At 39.5% G+C, this 15,111-nt stretch overlaps 1 protein-coding gene across 6 annotated transcripts in view; it reads left to right on the top strand.

Moving 5' to 3' along the window:
* The first annotated feature begins 5,502 nt into the window (after positions 1 to 5,502).
* LOC133635351 (phospholipid-transporting ATPase ABCA1-like) overlaps positions 5,503 to 15,111 on the top strand; it is a 79,977-nt gene continuing 70,368 nt past the window's right edge. For 5 of the 6 annotated variants that reach the window (XM_062028476.1, XM_062028474.1, XM_062028473.1 and 2 more), the window contains exons 1-5: positions 5,503 to 5,605; positions 7,975 to 8,073; positions 10,964 to 11,057; positions 11,132 to 11,273; positions 12,639 to 12,763. In XM_062028476.1, coding sequence (XP_061884460.1) covers positions 8,008 to 8,073; positions 10,964 to 11,057; positions 11,132 to 11,273; positions 12,639 to 12,763 — 427 coding nt within the window. In that variant the 5' untranslated portion in view covers positions 5,503 to 5,605; positions 7,975 to 8,007. Of the gene's footprint in view, positions 5,606 to 5,971; positions 6,061 to 7,974; positions 8,074 to 10,963; positions 11,058 to 11,131; positions 11,274 to 12,638; positions 12,764 to 15,111 lie in introns of those variants that run through there. The other variant, XM_062028472.1, reaches the window with a different exon arrangement.

The raw sequence follows: 15,111 nt of genomic DNA, 5'->3' as shown, positions 1-15,111 counted from the left end.
AACCCACTCATTAATAGTATTTATTAGCAATACAACTCGTTATTCTCCATTTTAGTGACGTTGATCTATTTTAGAATTGATCTATCCGGTATTTTGTGAATGCAACAGTCACTGACAAACCTGGACGTCACCAGCATGAATCAGCCCTGCTCAGTCGAGCAAGAACATATCGATCTATTTATTGTAACATAACCAACCCCTTCAAAATAATTTATTAATTTTTTGATTTATTAGTATTTTTTTTCCTGTTGCCATTATCTGTTGTGAAATACAAGACCAATAAATATGTGAACCATGAATTGATTTACTTGGACCCCGACTTAAACAAGTTGAAAAACGTATTCGGGTGTTACCATTTAGTGGTCAATTGTACGGAATATGTACTGTACTGTACAATCTACTAATAAAAGTTTCAATCAATCAATCAATCAAATCAGTCTGGTTCAATTAAGACATTATAGATTCAATTTTCGATCTATGCACCTTTTCATAGACAAAAACAGCACTGCCACAGTTTTACATTTTGCTTTGTGACACAAATGTGCTCCAATAGTTCTGCCTTCCAGCCACAAAAAGTGACATCTAATGGCAAATAAATAATCTGAGCAAATTTGTAGATATAGTTTATTCATCTGTTAAACACTTTAACAAAAATAAACAGGTGAAAAGCAACAGCAAGTGACGTATGACAATTTGAGCCCAAATTAAACCCTTAACCCAGTGGTCGCCAACCACCGGGCCGCGGCCCGGTACCGGTCCGTGGCCCGGTACCGGTCCGTGGACGGATTGGTACCGGGCCGCACAAAAAAAAACAAAAAAAAAACATTTTTTAATTTTTTATTTTATTAAATCAACATAAAAACCACAATATATATTATATATAAATATAGATCAATACAGTCTGCAGAGATACAGTCCGTCAGCACACATGATTGTTTTTCTTTATGACAAAAAAATAAATAAAAACAAAAATAAAAATACCATAACATATAATTATTCCCACCCAAGACTAAATATTTGATTAATTTAAGTCAATATGTCACACATGCGATATCATTTGTAAAATGTATCAATATTACATAAATAGGTAGTTAAAAACTAAATAACATCAAATTGCCTATTGGTTAAAAAAAAAGCAAATAAACACTAGATATACATGGAGTTGAACAGATTACAAGCTAAAAAAATCATATTAATTAAACGCCAGGTTAAAAAAGGTAGGTCCTGAGCTTGTTTTTAAAAATTGTGACAGTCTCTGCTGCCCTGAGGACCTCCGGCAGGCCTCCCAGTGGGCGTGAGTCCGGACTTTTGGAATAATTAGAAGGCCGTTGCCAGAAAACCTCGGGACCGCAAGGGCGTCTGGGCTCATATGATAAAAGCAACTCGGAAATATAGGAAGACCCAAGACCACTAAGGCATTTAAAAACCAGAATCAAAAAAGGATCAATCGGAACACACGGGGAGCTAATGCAGTGATTTTAAAACCAGTGTAATGTGGGCCAGCCTTCTGGTCCTCGTCAACACACGAACGGCTGAGTTTGAAGTAGTTGTGGTGGTTTTGTGCTTTTTTAAGAATGATCAGAAAGCAGGGCATGACAGTAATCGGGAGTTTAACATCTCTGTGTTGACAGAGACATCCTGGATGAAAACCAACATATTTATCCAGCCTGATGGAGCTTGAGAGGTGATGCAAAGAGGAATGGGTGAAACTGGCCAAAGATCGGTGTGCCAAGATTGTGGCATTGTATTGCTTGTATTCCCTCACAACACTTCTTCCCACAAGTGAAAAACAGTGGTGGTCAAGCCAAGCAGGGCGCAAACTCTCTGAGTATGCAAGAGGCCTAGATCTTCCTGCAAAAAGCAGATTTGAGAGCATGCGGCTGCTTCAGTGGCCAGTTCATGGACGCCTTTTGCGCCAACAGCAGCGACGCCCAGGACTTGGGGCTAGAACTCACATGCTGCTGAGGTTCTGGCACCACTCGCGGCCGCCAGAAGGCGGACACAGATGTGGCCGTTCCGTGGCCGTTCCGTGGTCGCCCGCCTCGCTTGCTGCAGCGGCGTTCCACTCGCTGCCGCCACTTGACTCGTCTCTGGTGGATCCGTTTCCCGGATCATGTTTTGTTCTGTTAGTTTGACTACCTCAGTTCTGTTTTCAGCACCCCTGGGTTTGTGTTTTGGTTTCCATGGGTACTGATTAGTTTCATCTGCCTCTGATTAGTGTTCGGGACGCTCACTTGCTCCTGGGCACTAATCAGAGAGCTTCTTATTCCTGTTTTTTGCCACAATCAGTAGGGATGTGCGTATCGATCCTGTGGTATCGATATATCGATACTCACACGCTACTCATTTGGCATCACTTTTCTGAAAAAAGTATCGATATAAACCAAAAAACGGCGTGTGGGGGGTGCAAGCATCACTTTCAGATGTTTTTGATGACTTACTTAACTTACTATGTGCTGGGACATCCCTGTACCTGGCAGAGTATAGAGCTGGCCCAGTCACGTCACAGGAGACAGCGAATGAGCGTCGTCAACGTGCAACACACACACAGCCAGCCGACAGCGATGCAGCCAGGCATATCCAGTGTCAGGCATTGTTTATTTTATTTTTTTACTGAATATTTTTGTTTAAATGATTATCCTAAATTCAAATAATTTCCACACAGGGGAATTTACTGTTAGTTGAAAATTGCTTGAGTATTTAAAACAAGATAAGAAAGAGATACAATTTGGAGATTCTTCATCTTTGCATTACAGTTTTATTTTTTTCCAAGGAAATCTTGAAATATATGATTGAATGTGATTTTGGTTTTAATCTGTAACATGATTTCTTACATTTCGAAAACATTAGCCTATTTCATATTTCATTAATTGCTAATTATATCACAAACTTTAAAAAATAACTGCAGCTTCTTGCGATTCGGGTTTGGCAGTTAATTGGAAAGCCCTAATATCTAATTATTATTATATATAATATATAATTATTATTATATATAATATGTAATTTCTTTTTCATATTTATGTTATTTATTTTAATTTTACTTTTATTATATATTGACCATAATACATGTGGTATAAATGGTCTGTATTTGTCTTGTGATTTGTCTTAAATAATAATAGTAATAATATTTTTGACTGACAAAAATTGCCAATAAGAAATTAATGGTATCGGTATCAATGAAAATGCAAGAAAAAGTATCGGTATCGTATTGAATCCTAAAAGTGTGGTATCGCCCATCCCTAACAATCAGTCTGTCTTCCTTGTTTGCACTACGCAATACTAACGACGTGTTCTATTTTGCTTTCATGCAACCCATTGCGTTAAGTATGTGTACTATCTTTGATTCCTGTGCTAAGCTTCGCCATTGCTCCCACGCTATCGGCACGCTTTTCTGTCTTTTTGTATTTTCACATGATTCATGGACAATAAATCAATGTCTCACCTGCACCTCGCCTCCGGAGTTCCTGCTGCATCTTGGGAGAACGATCCGCGCAGTAAAATGCGACCCCGTCGCTACAGTTTATCCCCCCTTTTATCACGCAGCAAAAACCAGCCAGGTGAACAGCTGATGTTAGTACTTTCGGCGCCGACATAAGACAACCATGTGACTCGCGTTCCATATGTAACCATAGGATGAACAAATATACTATGGTACTAAGACTATAGTGGCCATAAACATTTAGCTTCTACAGCAGGGGTGCCCAAAGTGTGGCACAGGGGCCATCTGTGGCCCGTGACTACTTTGTGATTGGCCATAGGTACTTTATAAAAAAATGAAAGAAAACAAAAAACACCAGCAAGAATGCTGACATCAGCCAATAATGATAACACAAAGTTTTGTCTTCAAAAACAACAACAAAAAATTATGAAATACCTGGGTTCAATCCTGGGCCCGGGATCTTTCTGTGTGGAGTTTGCATGTTCTCCCCGTGACTGCGTGGGTTTCCTCCGGATACTCCGGCTTCCTCCCACCTCCAAAGACATGCACCTGGGGATAGGTTGATTGGCAACACTAAATTGGCCCTAGTGTGTGAATGTGAGTGTGAATGTTGTCTGTCAGTCTGTGTTGGCCCTGTGATGAGGTGGCGACTTGTCCAAGGTGTACCCCGCCTTCCGCCCGAATGCAGCAGAGATAGGCTCCAGCGACCCCCCGTGACCCCAAAAGGGACAAGTGGTAGAAAATGGATGGATGTATACATGACATAATTGACCCTCTTACATTTTTTATTCATTTTTTTCTCACCCCCCCCATTATTTACCTGTATCGCAGCTTTTTTGTAAGGGGCGTCAGAAGTTGGCAGACCCATCAGCGATCCTGTTCTGTCTCCCTGTAATGTTTGTCTGATCTTGAATGGGATTGTGCTGAAAATTGTTATTTCCCCTCGGGGATTAATAAAGTATTTCTGATTCTGATTCTTATAACAAACACAATATTGTTTTTCATGAGCTGTGTGCTATAGTGTTTTATGTCTAGGTGGCGGTCCAGCTTTGGAAATAATGTGTACTCCTTTTAGAGATCACATTTAGTTCTGCTTAATATATCATTTTATTAGCATTTCTGTAATCATTCCATGATTAATATTCATACAACGAATTAACATTCTTAATAAATGACAGTAGAATAAGCACATCTGTTTGGGGAGTCATAGTGTGACGATCTGGAATTGAAACTTTGTGTAGTATTGGGAATTATCCGACTTTTTGTGTGGCCGTAAATGCATCACTGGCGAAGTGCGGTGAGTGCGTGCGTTGATGAGTGTGGGAGAGAGAGAGAACCGCTGCTGTCGGACGATATGATAGATGACAAAATAGTTGTTTTAAGCCTGGTTTGTACGACAATGACCAGTTTTGAAGATATAACTTTCTTTACACTGTGTTTTTCTTGTGGTTACGGCCGACAAACAGTTTTGCTCAAAGTGATGGATGGGATTCCTGCCCTCTTTAAAGCGTCTCTACAGACGTAATAATTTAACAGTGTTGACGAACATTGCCGTCACCGTTGCAAAAGCACATAGAACACATTTGTATCTGTTTATATTGTTTCAGATGGGATTTGATTTTGAATAAATTTAAGTGGACTCCGACTTAAACAAGTTGAAAAACTTATTCGGGTGTTACCATTTAGTGGTCAATTGTACGGAATATGTACTTCACTGTGCAACCTACTAATAAGAGTCTCAATCAATCAATCAAAGCGCAGCATAGCTTTGCTGTGCGCAGAGGGCGTGTGTCGTGAGCAATTCGCAATTGCGCAGGCGCACACTTTAGAGGGAACGTTGATGACTAATCTTTTTTTTTTTTTTTACTTTTACTTAACAAAGTCGAACATTTTCAACAAAATAGCAAAATTTGCAAGAACAGATATATTTAAAAAAAATACATTCCAAACTCCAATTTACAAAGTTTTACCCGTTTTGTATTTACCGTCTTCTGTAACTTCCGGGTATGCAACTGGTTTAACCAATCAGCGCCACCTAGGGGCGGGGCTTTTAGGCCCCTTATCTTGTAGCTACAAACAGCAAGTTAATAAGGAAACTTCCGAATAAATTATTTTTATAAATGCTTAAAACCCCCTTAATAACGTTATCCCACGTAATCTACAAAGGTAATGATTAACATTTATACGACTCTCTGGTGAACAAAGTTGTCGGGTGTATAGTTTTTCATAATGATGTAACGTAACAGGAAATGTGTATACTGTATGAGTAGCGCAGTGTAGAAATATATTTACTCAGTGGCTGTTTTTGTCTTTTGAAAAAACAGCAGATAAAAACTGACCATTAATCTTTTTAATTCCAAAGAAACAGTTAATAAAACTGACCATTAACTACAACAAAATGTCGTCACCACTCCTTTAAAAGATGTAACTGACATTTTACGACGTACGTGCTTGCCAAAAGCTTCGTCATTGTTTTGACCTTGATGATGCAACAAACCCTTATATGTCCGATTAATATTCAGCAAATTGTAGTACTATAGTTGATTTAGTTTGAAGAAGCTCACAGCAAAATCCAAGTCTGCAGGGATCAAGAGGATTACATTCGGGAAGAACTAAGGATTGTAAGTCCTGAGCAGATCCCAGTGGCCTCATAAGGCTGCCTTATCTTAAATAACATATACCCAAACGTGTAGTGTGTTTACAACAAAGCTGGGGTAAAGACAACGGCATAAAGAACATTTGAGACATTTAAATTGATTCCATCCATCCATTGTTTACCGCTTGTCCCTTTCCGGGGCCGTGGGGGGTGCTGGAGCCTATTTCAGCTGCATTCGGGCGGAAGGCGGGGTACACCCTGGACAAGCCACCCCCTCATCGCAGGGCCAACACAGATAGACAGACAACATTCACACACTAGGGCCAATTTAGTGTTGCCAATCAACCTATCCCCAGGTGCATGTTTTTTAGAGGTGGGAGGAAGCCGGAGTACCCGGAGGGAACCCACGCAGACACGGGGAGAACATGCAAACTCCACACAGAAAGATCCCGAGCCCGGGATTGAACTCAGAACCTTTGTATTGTGAGGCACATGCTTGATTCAATTAATATTACATTTCAGGATTCTGTTTTAAAAACAGATGAGTCAAAGTGAGAAATATGTCTTAAAAATGAAAATTAAACAGTTTCAATCAATCAAAGTTTACTTATATAGCCCTAAATCACAAGTGTCTTAAAGGGCTGTTTAAGCAAAAACGAGATCCCACATCAGGGCAAGAAAAAACTCAACCCAATGGGATCACAATGAGAAACCTTGGAGGGGACCGCAGATGTGGGGACCCCCTCCCCTGGGCGACCGGTGCAATGGACGTCGAGTGGATATAGCATAATAGTGTGAGAGTCCAGTCCATAGTGGATCTAACACAGTGGTTCTTAACCTGGGTTCGATCGAACCCTAGGGGTTCGGTCGAACCCTAGGGGTTCGGTGAGTGGCCTCAGGGGTTCGGCGGAGGTCAAAACACACCCGACTCATCGTGTAAATAAAAAATTCTCCCTATCGGCGTGTTATCCATACGGCAACAGCAGAAGTCATACTGATTTGCAGGTGTGTAATTTGTTGTCAGTTTTAGACACTGTTGGTTTTGTTCTTTGAACAAGGTGATGTTCATGCACTGTTCATTTTGTGCACAAGTAAAAAAACATGGTAACACTTTAGTATGGGAAACATATTCACCATTAATTAGTTGCCTATTAACATGCAAATTAGTAACATATTGGCTCTTAACTAGTCATTATTAAGTACTTATTAGTGCCTTATTCGGCATGGCCTTATTATAACCATAACCCTCTAACCCTAACCCTAACCAAATAACTCTAAATTAAGTCTTTGTTACTGAAAATATGTTCCCCATACTAAAGTGTTACCAAAAACATATAACTTATGTCTTGAATTTGAAAAAAAAAAACATTTTATTTTTCACTAAAGAAGGGTTTGGTGAATGTGCACATATGATAAATGATAAATGGGTTATACTTGTATAGTGCTTTTCTACCTTCAAGGTACTCAAAGCGCTTTGACAGTATTTCCACATTCACCCATTCACACACACTGATGGCAGGAGCTGCCATGCAAGGCGCTAACCAGCACCCATCAGGAGCAAGGGTGAAGTGTCTTGCCCAAGGACACAACGGACGTGACTAGGATGGTAGAAGGTGGGGATTGAACCCCAGTAACCAGCAACGCTCCGATTGCTGGCACAGCCACTCTACCAACTTCGCCACGCCGTCCTATGAAACTAATGGGGTTCGGTACCTCCAACAAGGTTAAGAACCACTGATCTAACATAATAGTGTGAGAGTCCAGTCCATAGTGGGGCCAGCAGGAGATCATCTTTGGAATATGAAGTTTGGAATATGTAATGTATTATTTCCCACAACTATCATGGGCTGTAGTTGTGGTTGCAGTATTGAATTTGAATGAAATATGCAATATGATCTAGATAAGGATGAAGATTTCTCACAATGTGTTGTGTTTTCAGCTGTATGCCCATATGGTTTAGCCATCCAGAACAATGGCTTTTTTTCGTCAGTTTGTCCTCCTGCTGTGGAAGAACACCACCTTCCGCAGGAGAAACAAGGTACTGTTATTTAAATTTTTTTGTCTTCACAAATTTAATGAATGTTGATTCACAGCACGACGGCCATTTTACTGCACAACATACGGTACAGGAAAATACGCAGAGTATCTAAATTAAAGGTTTCAAACTGCCAGCCCTTGGAGGTATTTCATTCGACCTGTGGGACCATATCAAAATTAACGTGCATCCTGCCCACAATGCGAATATCAGCAATTAAGTACTGCAAATTAGTCTAGAACAGGGCTACTCAACTAAATTGTTTTGGGGGTGACATTTCCAGAAAGGGTGAGGTGGATGTACTTTTGTATGTAATGTATTCCAGCAGTATTCCAGTAGCTGTTTTAAAGGCCTTCTGCAGAAACAATGTCAAATATATTATTCCCAAAGACAGCACTCTAGTGTTTTTAAGAATCTACTACAAAAATGTGAACCAGTCACATGTTTTTTTAACTCGCGGGCCACCAGTTGAATAGCCCAAATTATGAAAACGAAACGACCTAAATTGGAACATTGAGGATAGTATAATTAAATAAGTTGAACAAATGATTACTGACTGGATTTGAAGTAAACAAGCTAAAGCAACACATTAGTTACATAAATGACATTAAAAAGGAGAGGACTTACAGGAGTGCCTTGATGAACACCTCAATTATGTAAATCAAAAGTTTGGACACCAGTGTTATGCTAATGAGTTTAAAATGTCAATGCAAGGATCAGCCAATGTGTTTACAGTGGTCCAAGTTCTTCTATACAACAGAGATACTCTTGTGTTTTTAGCAATTTACCGCCAAAATGTTTGTTTACCAAGGTTTAAACTGAATTTAGGGGGCCAGTATAGTGTCATTTTTAATCTGAATTTGGCCCCTGGGCTGCCTGTTAAATAGCCTTGGTATAGAACAGTGGTTATAAAACTTTTTCCACCAAGTACCACCTCAGAAAACACGTGACTCTCCAAGTACAACCATAATTACCAACAATAAAAAACAGTATCGTAGTAGGCCTAAGTATTCATTAAAAACAAGGCAGAGATTTTATTTAGCAAGTATATTGTAACATTACACACAGTTTGAACAGTAACAGTGTGTTTGAGTCCCGGGAAACTCCTGTATTTCAACTTTCATAAAAACAATATTTTTGGTACTCAGCAGCACAGCTTCTGGTCTTTCATTCCTTTTGGCATCCTGTAGCACGTAAATTCCAAATAAAAGTGCGGCGGCAAAGCACTGTTGGTTATTTTCCTGTAATGTATTTGTAAAATATTACGGATAAGTGTTTATTCAACAAAGTACTTAAAGGGTCATATCATGATTTTTTTTTTCCTGCATTCAAAACACTTCTTTGTGATCTACTTAACATGTAATGGTGTTTTTTGTGTCAAAATGTTGCATAGATTATGTTTTACAGACCATCTTCAAGCCACATTTTCATGATGCGCCGTTTTGTGGGCGGACTTATTTACGTGGCTCCACTTCGACTGCGTCTTCTCACCGCCAGCCATGTTGTAATTTTTAGCACTCCCATACCAAGTTTTCTGACAGATATAATTTAGAATCATACGTTACTTTGTATTAGAAATGGCATGTATGAGCCAGTCGGCCCCACAAAAAGACTATAGAAAAAAGAAGGAACTTATTGACTACAGCGTCGTACTATAATGGCGAACTTGCGCAAAGCTCTTTGGGTAAAACTTTACCATATATGGAAATGCCTGCTGATGTCACACTTGTGAAAAACGACACAAAATGGGCAAATTCCAAATGTTTCATTTGGAGGAAATATGAAGGAAGGCAAGATTATTTTCTAAATATCTCCACCATGTCTCCATGATTTGGGCCATGTCCACACGAACACAGATACCTAATAAACGCATACTTATCTCTGCGTTTAGGCCTCTTGTCCACACGCAGACGCATAATTTTGTCATTAAAAACGCAGACTTTTGTAAACGCTTGCCAAAGTGTAGAGATCCAAAACTCTCCAGTGTATGCGTGTACACGGCACACACGGAGACTTGTGATGACATCACGGTTGTGTGCTGTCATTTCCAGAGCTCCACAACACTGCCTTGCTGGCTTTAAACAGTATGAGATGACTTAATGTATGTTTGAACGTAAACATGCTGATCTTTTCACTCAACATTAATAAAAAAGAAACATGCGACACTACTGCTGGCGCAAATGACAGTCAGCTGTTTTGGATATGATCGCTGTCGAACCTCCACCTGATGGGACAACTATGACTATGACAACGACTAAATGTGTTTGTCATGTATGATGTCTTTTTGTTATTTTTGTTTCGTGATGTGTAATGTCTATTGTTTAAATGTCCGGCAGTGAAAAATAATTTCCCCAACGGGGACCAATAAATCTAAATCTAAAATCTAATCTAATCTAATGCTTGGTTTCGGTGTGGAACATGTTTAGCCTCATCTCCCAGTGATAATGTTACTTAATAATGAAACTTATGTTGAGAAATACAGTTTATTTGCCGTAATGGAGGTGATTTTTATTAACTTAGGGGAGCGGCTCCATGCTGTGTGTGAAGACACATAATAGCTGATAGCCTGTCAGTCTGGGGACTAAAAAATAAATACACTCCGTGTCAACCAGAAGGTTTGTGATTACCACTCAAAGGCAATAATCAGCTATGGCAAGAACATGCTTTTTATGATACAATAATGATTGGATCGATTTGCAAATCCCTAATTTTGTTGCATTTGTGTGCTATCGGTTTCTTATCCTTTCTGGTGGGAAACATGTGTATGATTGTGTCCGTCTGCTCTTGTTGTTTAGCCCCGAAGTTTGATACAAATACAATTGGATGCCATGTTAAGGTGGTGAGGTTGTGATGTAGATACCACATCATTGAATGTTACACACACTTTCTGCAGATTCAACTGATCATTGAGATCATCTGGCCCCTCTTCCTCTTTCTTATCCTCATTGCTGTTCGTAATTCAAATCGTCCTTACAAAGAGGAAGAATGTGAGTATTATTATGTCAATACCTCTTTTTTTGGCCAATATTGCCTTGTATATTTTCTTTTGTTTTGATTTCAGGTCACTTTCCAAACAAAGCTATGCCATCAGCAGGCACCTTGCCCTGGATTCAAAGTATGATCTGCAACGTCAACAATCCCTGCTTCCACAGCCAGACGCCTGGAGAGACTCCGGGCCAAGCTAGCAACTTTGACGACGCCATGTAGGTTGACGGAATGTCCAAACCTGGACAAAGTGGTTGACAGAGCATGCGTCGCCACTTAAATCCTTGAGTGTTGCCCAAACATTGACATTAGACAATTAGACAAAAAATGCGTCGATATATCCTTGTTCAATGTTAATGATCAGTATTAACATCTGGGCTTAATTTTTGCCTTGTCTTCAATTCTGATTATGATTGTTATCAAAAGGTGGACTCAAGTGAACAGTTGAATATAGCCATGAACCAATTTGAGACTGGAGACAAACTTGAGATTGTATGATAACCTTAGACAAAAATATCAAGGTATCACAGTAGGTTTATGGTAATATAACTATAGCACTGAACTGTATTATTTTACAAATGTCTTTATTGAAAAGACGAGAAAAGTAACTTTTATGTTAAGCAGTCACTTTTGAATATACACAATATGATAGAACATGAAAGTGGAGCATATGTATTTGAAAGAGATAACAAACATATGTAAATTATTTCTAAATAATGATAAAGTGCCGTTCTTTAGGGGACTTGACCCCTTCATCATCATAAGTCAGGCATGGCTATATGCTCGGGGAGGGTCAAATGAGACAAAATTGAAAAAATGCATCTTAAAAGAATTACTTAAATTTGTCAGTAATTAACTGTTTTAAAATAAATACATAAATGTGTTATTGTATTGAGTCAAATGGAACAAAATAAAGTAAATTAATATATATTTAAACAATTATGTAAATGTGTCAAATTAGACTGGGTATATATACAAATATTTGGCTTAGCGGGTAGAGCAGCTATCCAAAAATTAGAGGTTTCTTGGTTTTGATTCCAGCAGCCGCCATCCTAGTCACTGCCGTTTTGCCCTTGGGCAAAACGCTTCACCCACCTTGCGCCCACTGCCACCCACACTAATATAAAAATAGTTGTTTCACAATACTCTATAATTAAAATGTTTAATTATTTAAAAATAAAAAATAAAGGAAACCATGGAAGAATTAAATGGTTAAATAAATGGTTTATTTTAATTTTACATTAAAATAAAGACACATTTTTGTATTTAATTCCAATTATAATTAATTACGCATTTGTTTCATGATTATTTAATTTAATTGTGTCCCATTTGACCCTGCATGGGCTAGGGTTTGTAATATTTTACGTCCGTGACCGGAATTGTCTGGTACTAACGTACCAATTTGCGTTGGTGCCGTGTTTAAAACATGTTAAAAAAGGCTTTCCGTTACTGTTGAGACACGATTCACGGCGGTTTGAGAAAAGCCATGGACCACCATCCAAACCGGCCCATGCCTAGTTGGGTAGTAAACTATAAGGTATAACTGTGTAAATATTTCTTCTCCCATTTATTGTCCCCTACAGCATTTCTAAAGTCTTAGTGGGCGCACAGACGTTGTTGTCCTGGAGTGCAGAGCATGGATTGTCAGGCCTGAAGAATGTGCTGGACAGCATCCAGAAGCTGTCATACGTTCATGAAATCTGGCCAAGTACCTGTCCTTTTTTAATCCTAGGAGATACATTGATTTTAGGGATGCTTCGATCGGGGATTTATGCTGCTGATTCCGATACTGTTCATCCATTATTGAGCTCAAACAATACCAATACAAATACAGATCACATGTATTAACTGAAAACTATACTGTAAATGTTTGTATTTATAGTGAGTGCTATTGATTATTATTATTATTTAACAACATCAACACAATTTTTAAACTAGTTCCTTATTCTCTTTTGTTACATACAATTGTTTGAGTCAATAAATAGACCACAATAACTTAACAAAACTATTATATACAATTGTTACCGTCATAGTCCTCCGGTGTAAACATTAATATAAACGGCCACATGATTTCGATAAAATACAAATATCGACCCAATCACTCTAGTACAGACCTAATCAACTGGCGGCCGACAGGCAACATCCGACCCGCCAAAGCTTTTAATTTGGCCCCCTGAACATCACCTAAATAGGATTGGTGAAACCGTGAGCATTATGCGTGTACTGCATATGCAGTAATCCCGCCACCCAGCAGGGGGCAACAGCTAAGCATGTGTGTCACAATAAAACAGCTCAGTAGAGATTATTTAAGATAAAAAATAAAAGCAATACATACATATTCATACTCAGCATAAGCAACAAGAGTGTTGTGTGCACCATGAGCACCATGAGCTCAAAAGAAGTAAGCAGAAGTAAAAGTACTTATACACCTACCCCTTTTTTATATAGCCACATTTCATTACATCTGTTGATTGCTTGCATAGACAATAAATACCATAAGTTTTTACGGAAATCAATATCAAATTCACAATAAGTGATTGTGTAGTGTATATTCATGCGCATGCTTATACACCTCCAGCGCGTGTGCATGCGCATGGATCCTGCAGAGGCAGTGGCAGCTGTTGGTGAGTAGAAGATGGCACTATCGACCCTTGTGTTAAACCACGTGTGCAGTGTTTGCTGTGTGTATTAACAATAAACCTTATATTTCATTTATGTAATATACACAATGGACATTATTTATGTAAAATTCACAATGGACGTTATACTTTTTTGTAATGTTTACATTTTCATTCTTACAAAATAGAGGAAGTCGTATTAAGAAATAACACTGAGGAAGAAAAATAATTAAAAAGAAGGAACATCAATCATCAACAAAACTTAGCGTCTGTTTCTTCATACTGTTAACTATCTGTCGAGATGCACACACTGAAAATTAGTAACGAGGGCAGAATAATGAATTTATTGACAGTGCAGTGTGAAAGCTGATGTGTGTTAAAGAGGTTCATTTAGCCTACTAATGTGTATTTATAAATAGTTGATTTATATAGGCTAGTAAGGTAAAGTTTTGTACCTGACAAGTTTCGGCTATCTTGCTTCTGCAGCCTTCCTCAGAGGTGTCACGTGATGTTAGTGTGACGTCATCTGTGTGTTATATGGATTGTTCCATCCCACCTGAGGTGGTGGGATGGCGGTGTCCCCTGGTGTGCGTCTGCAAGAGGGAAAACCATCTAATGAACTGGGAGGCAGCCAAGGTAATTAGAATGGAAAGCAACAAATTCCATCGGTGGATCAAAGAGGCGGTTGAAATCAGGAAGCGGGCCCCAAAGACTGTCAACAGGGACGAGGGAGCCTACCAACTATCCCACACCTGGGACACAGTCCTGCAGGGCCGCCCCCGGCCGTTTGGTGGACATCCGGACGACAGGGGGCGCCCCGCCCTACCCCCGACGCACACCAGGGGACACCGCCATCCCACCACCTCAGGTGGGATGGAACAATCCATATAACACACAGATGACGTCACACTAACATCACGTGACACCTCTGAGGAAGGCTGCAGAAGCAAGATAGCCGAAACTTGTCAGGTACAAAACTTTACCTTACTAGCCTATATAAATCAACTATTTATAAAAGCTGATGTGGTTACTTTGTAAATAAGTAAAAAGCAGTCTCAAAGGAATATTGGATTGGTGGGGCGGGGTTTGGTGGTAGGGGGGGGTGTATAATGTAGCCCGGAAGAGTTAGGTATGCATGGGATTCTGGGTATTTGTTCTGTTGTGTTTATGTTGTGTTACGGTGTGGATGTTCTCCCGAAATGTGTCATTCTTGTTTGGTGTGGGTTCACAGTGTGGCGCATATTAGTAAGAGTGTTAAAGTTGTTTATACGGCTACCCTCAGTGTGACCTGTATGGCTGTTGACCAAGTATGCCTTGCAGTCACTTACGTGTGTAAGCAGAGGCCGCGTACAACATGTGACTGGGCCGGCACGCAGATAGTATGGTGAAAAAGCGGACGCGACGACAGGTTGTAGAGGACGCTAATAAAGGCAGTGCC

Source organism: Entelurus aequoreus, linkage group LG19 (assembly GCF_033978785.1).
Source record: "Entelurus aequoreus isolate RoL-2023_Sb linkage group LG19, RoL_Eaeq_v1.1, whole genome shotgun sequence".
NCBI classification, from domain to species: Eukaryota; Metazoa; Chordata; class Actinopteri; order Syngnathiformes; family Syngnathidae; genus Entelurus; species Entelurus aequoreus.
The sequence above is the reverse complement of the archived record's forward strand: the minus strand, read 5'-3'. Positions and strand labels throughout refer to the sequence as shown.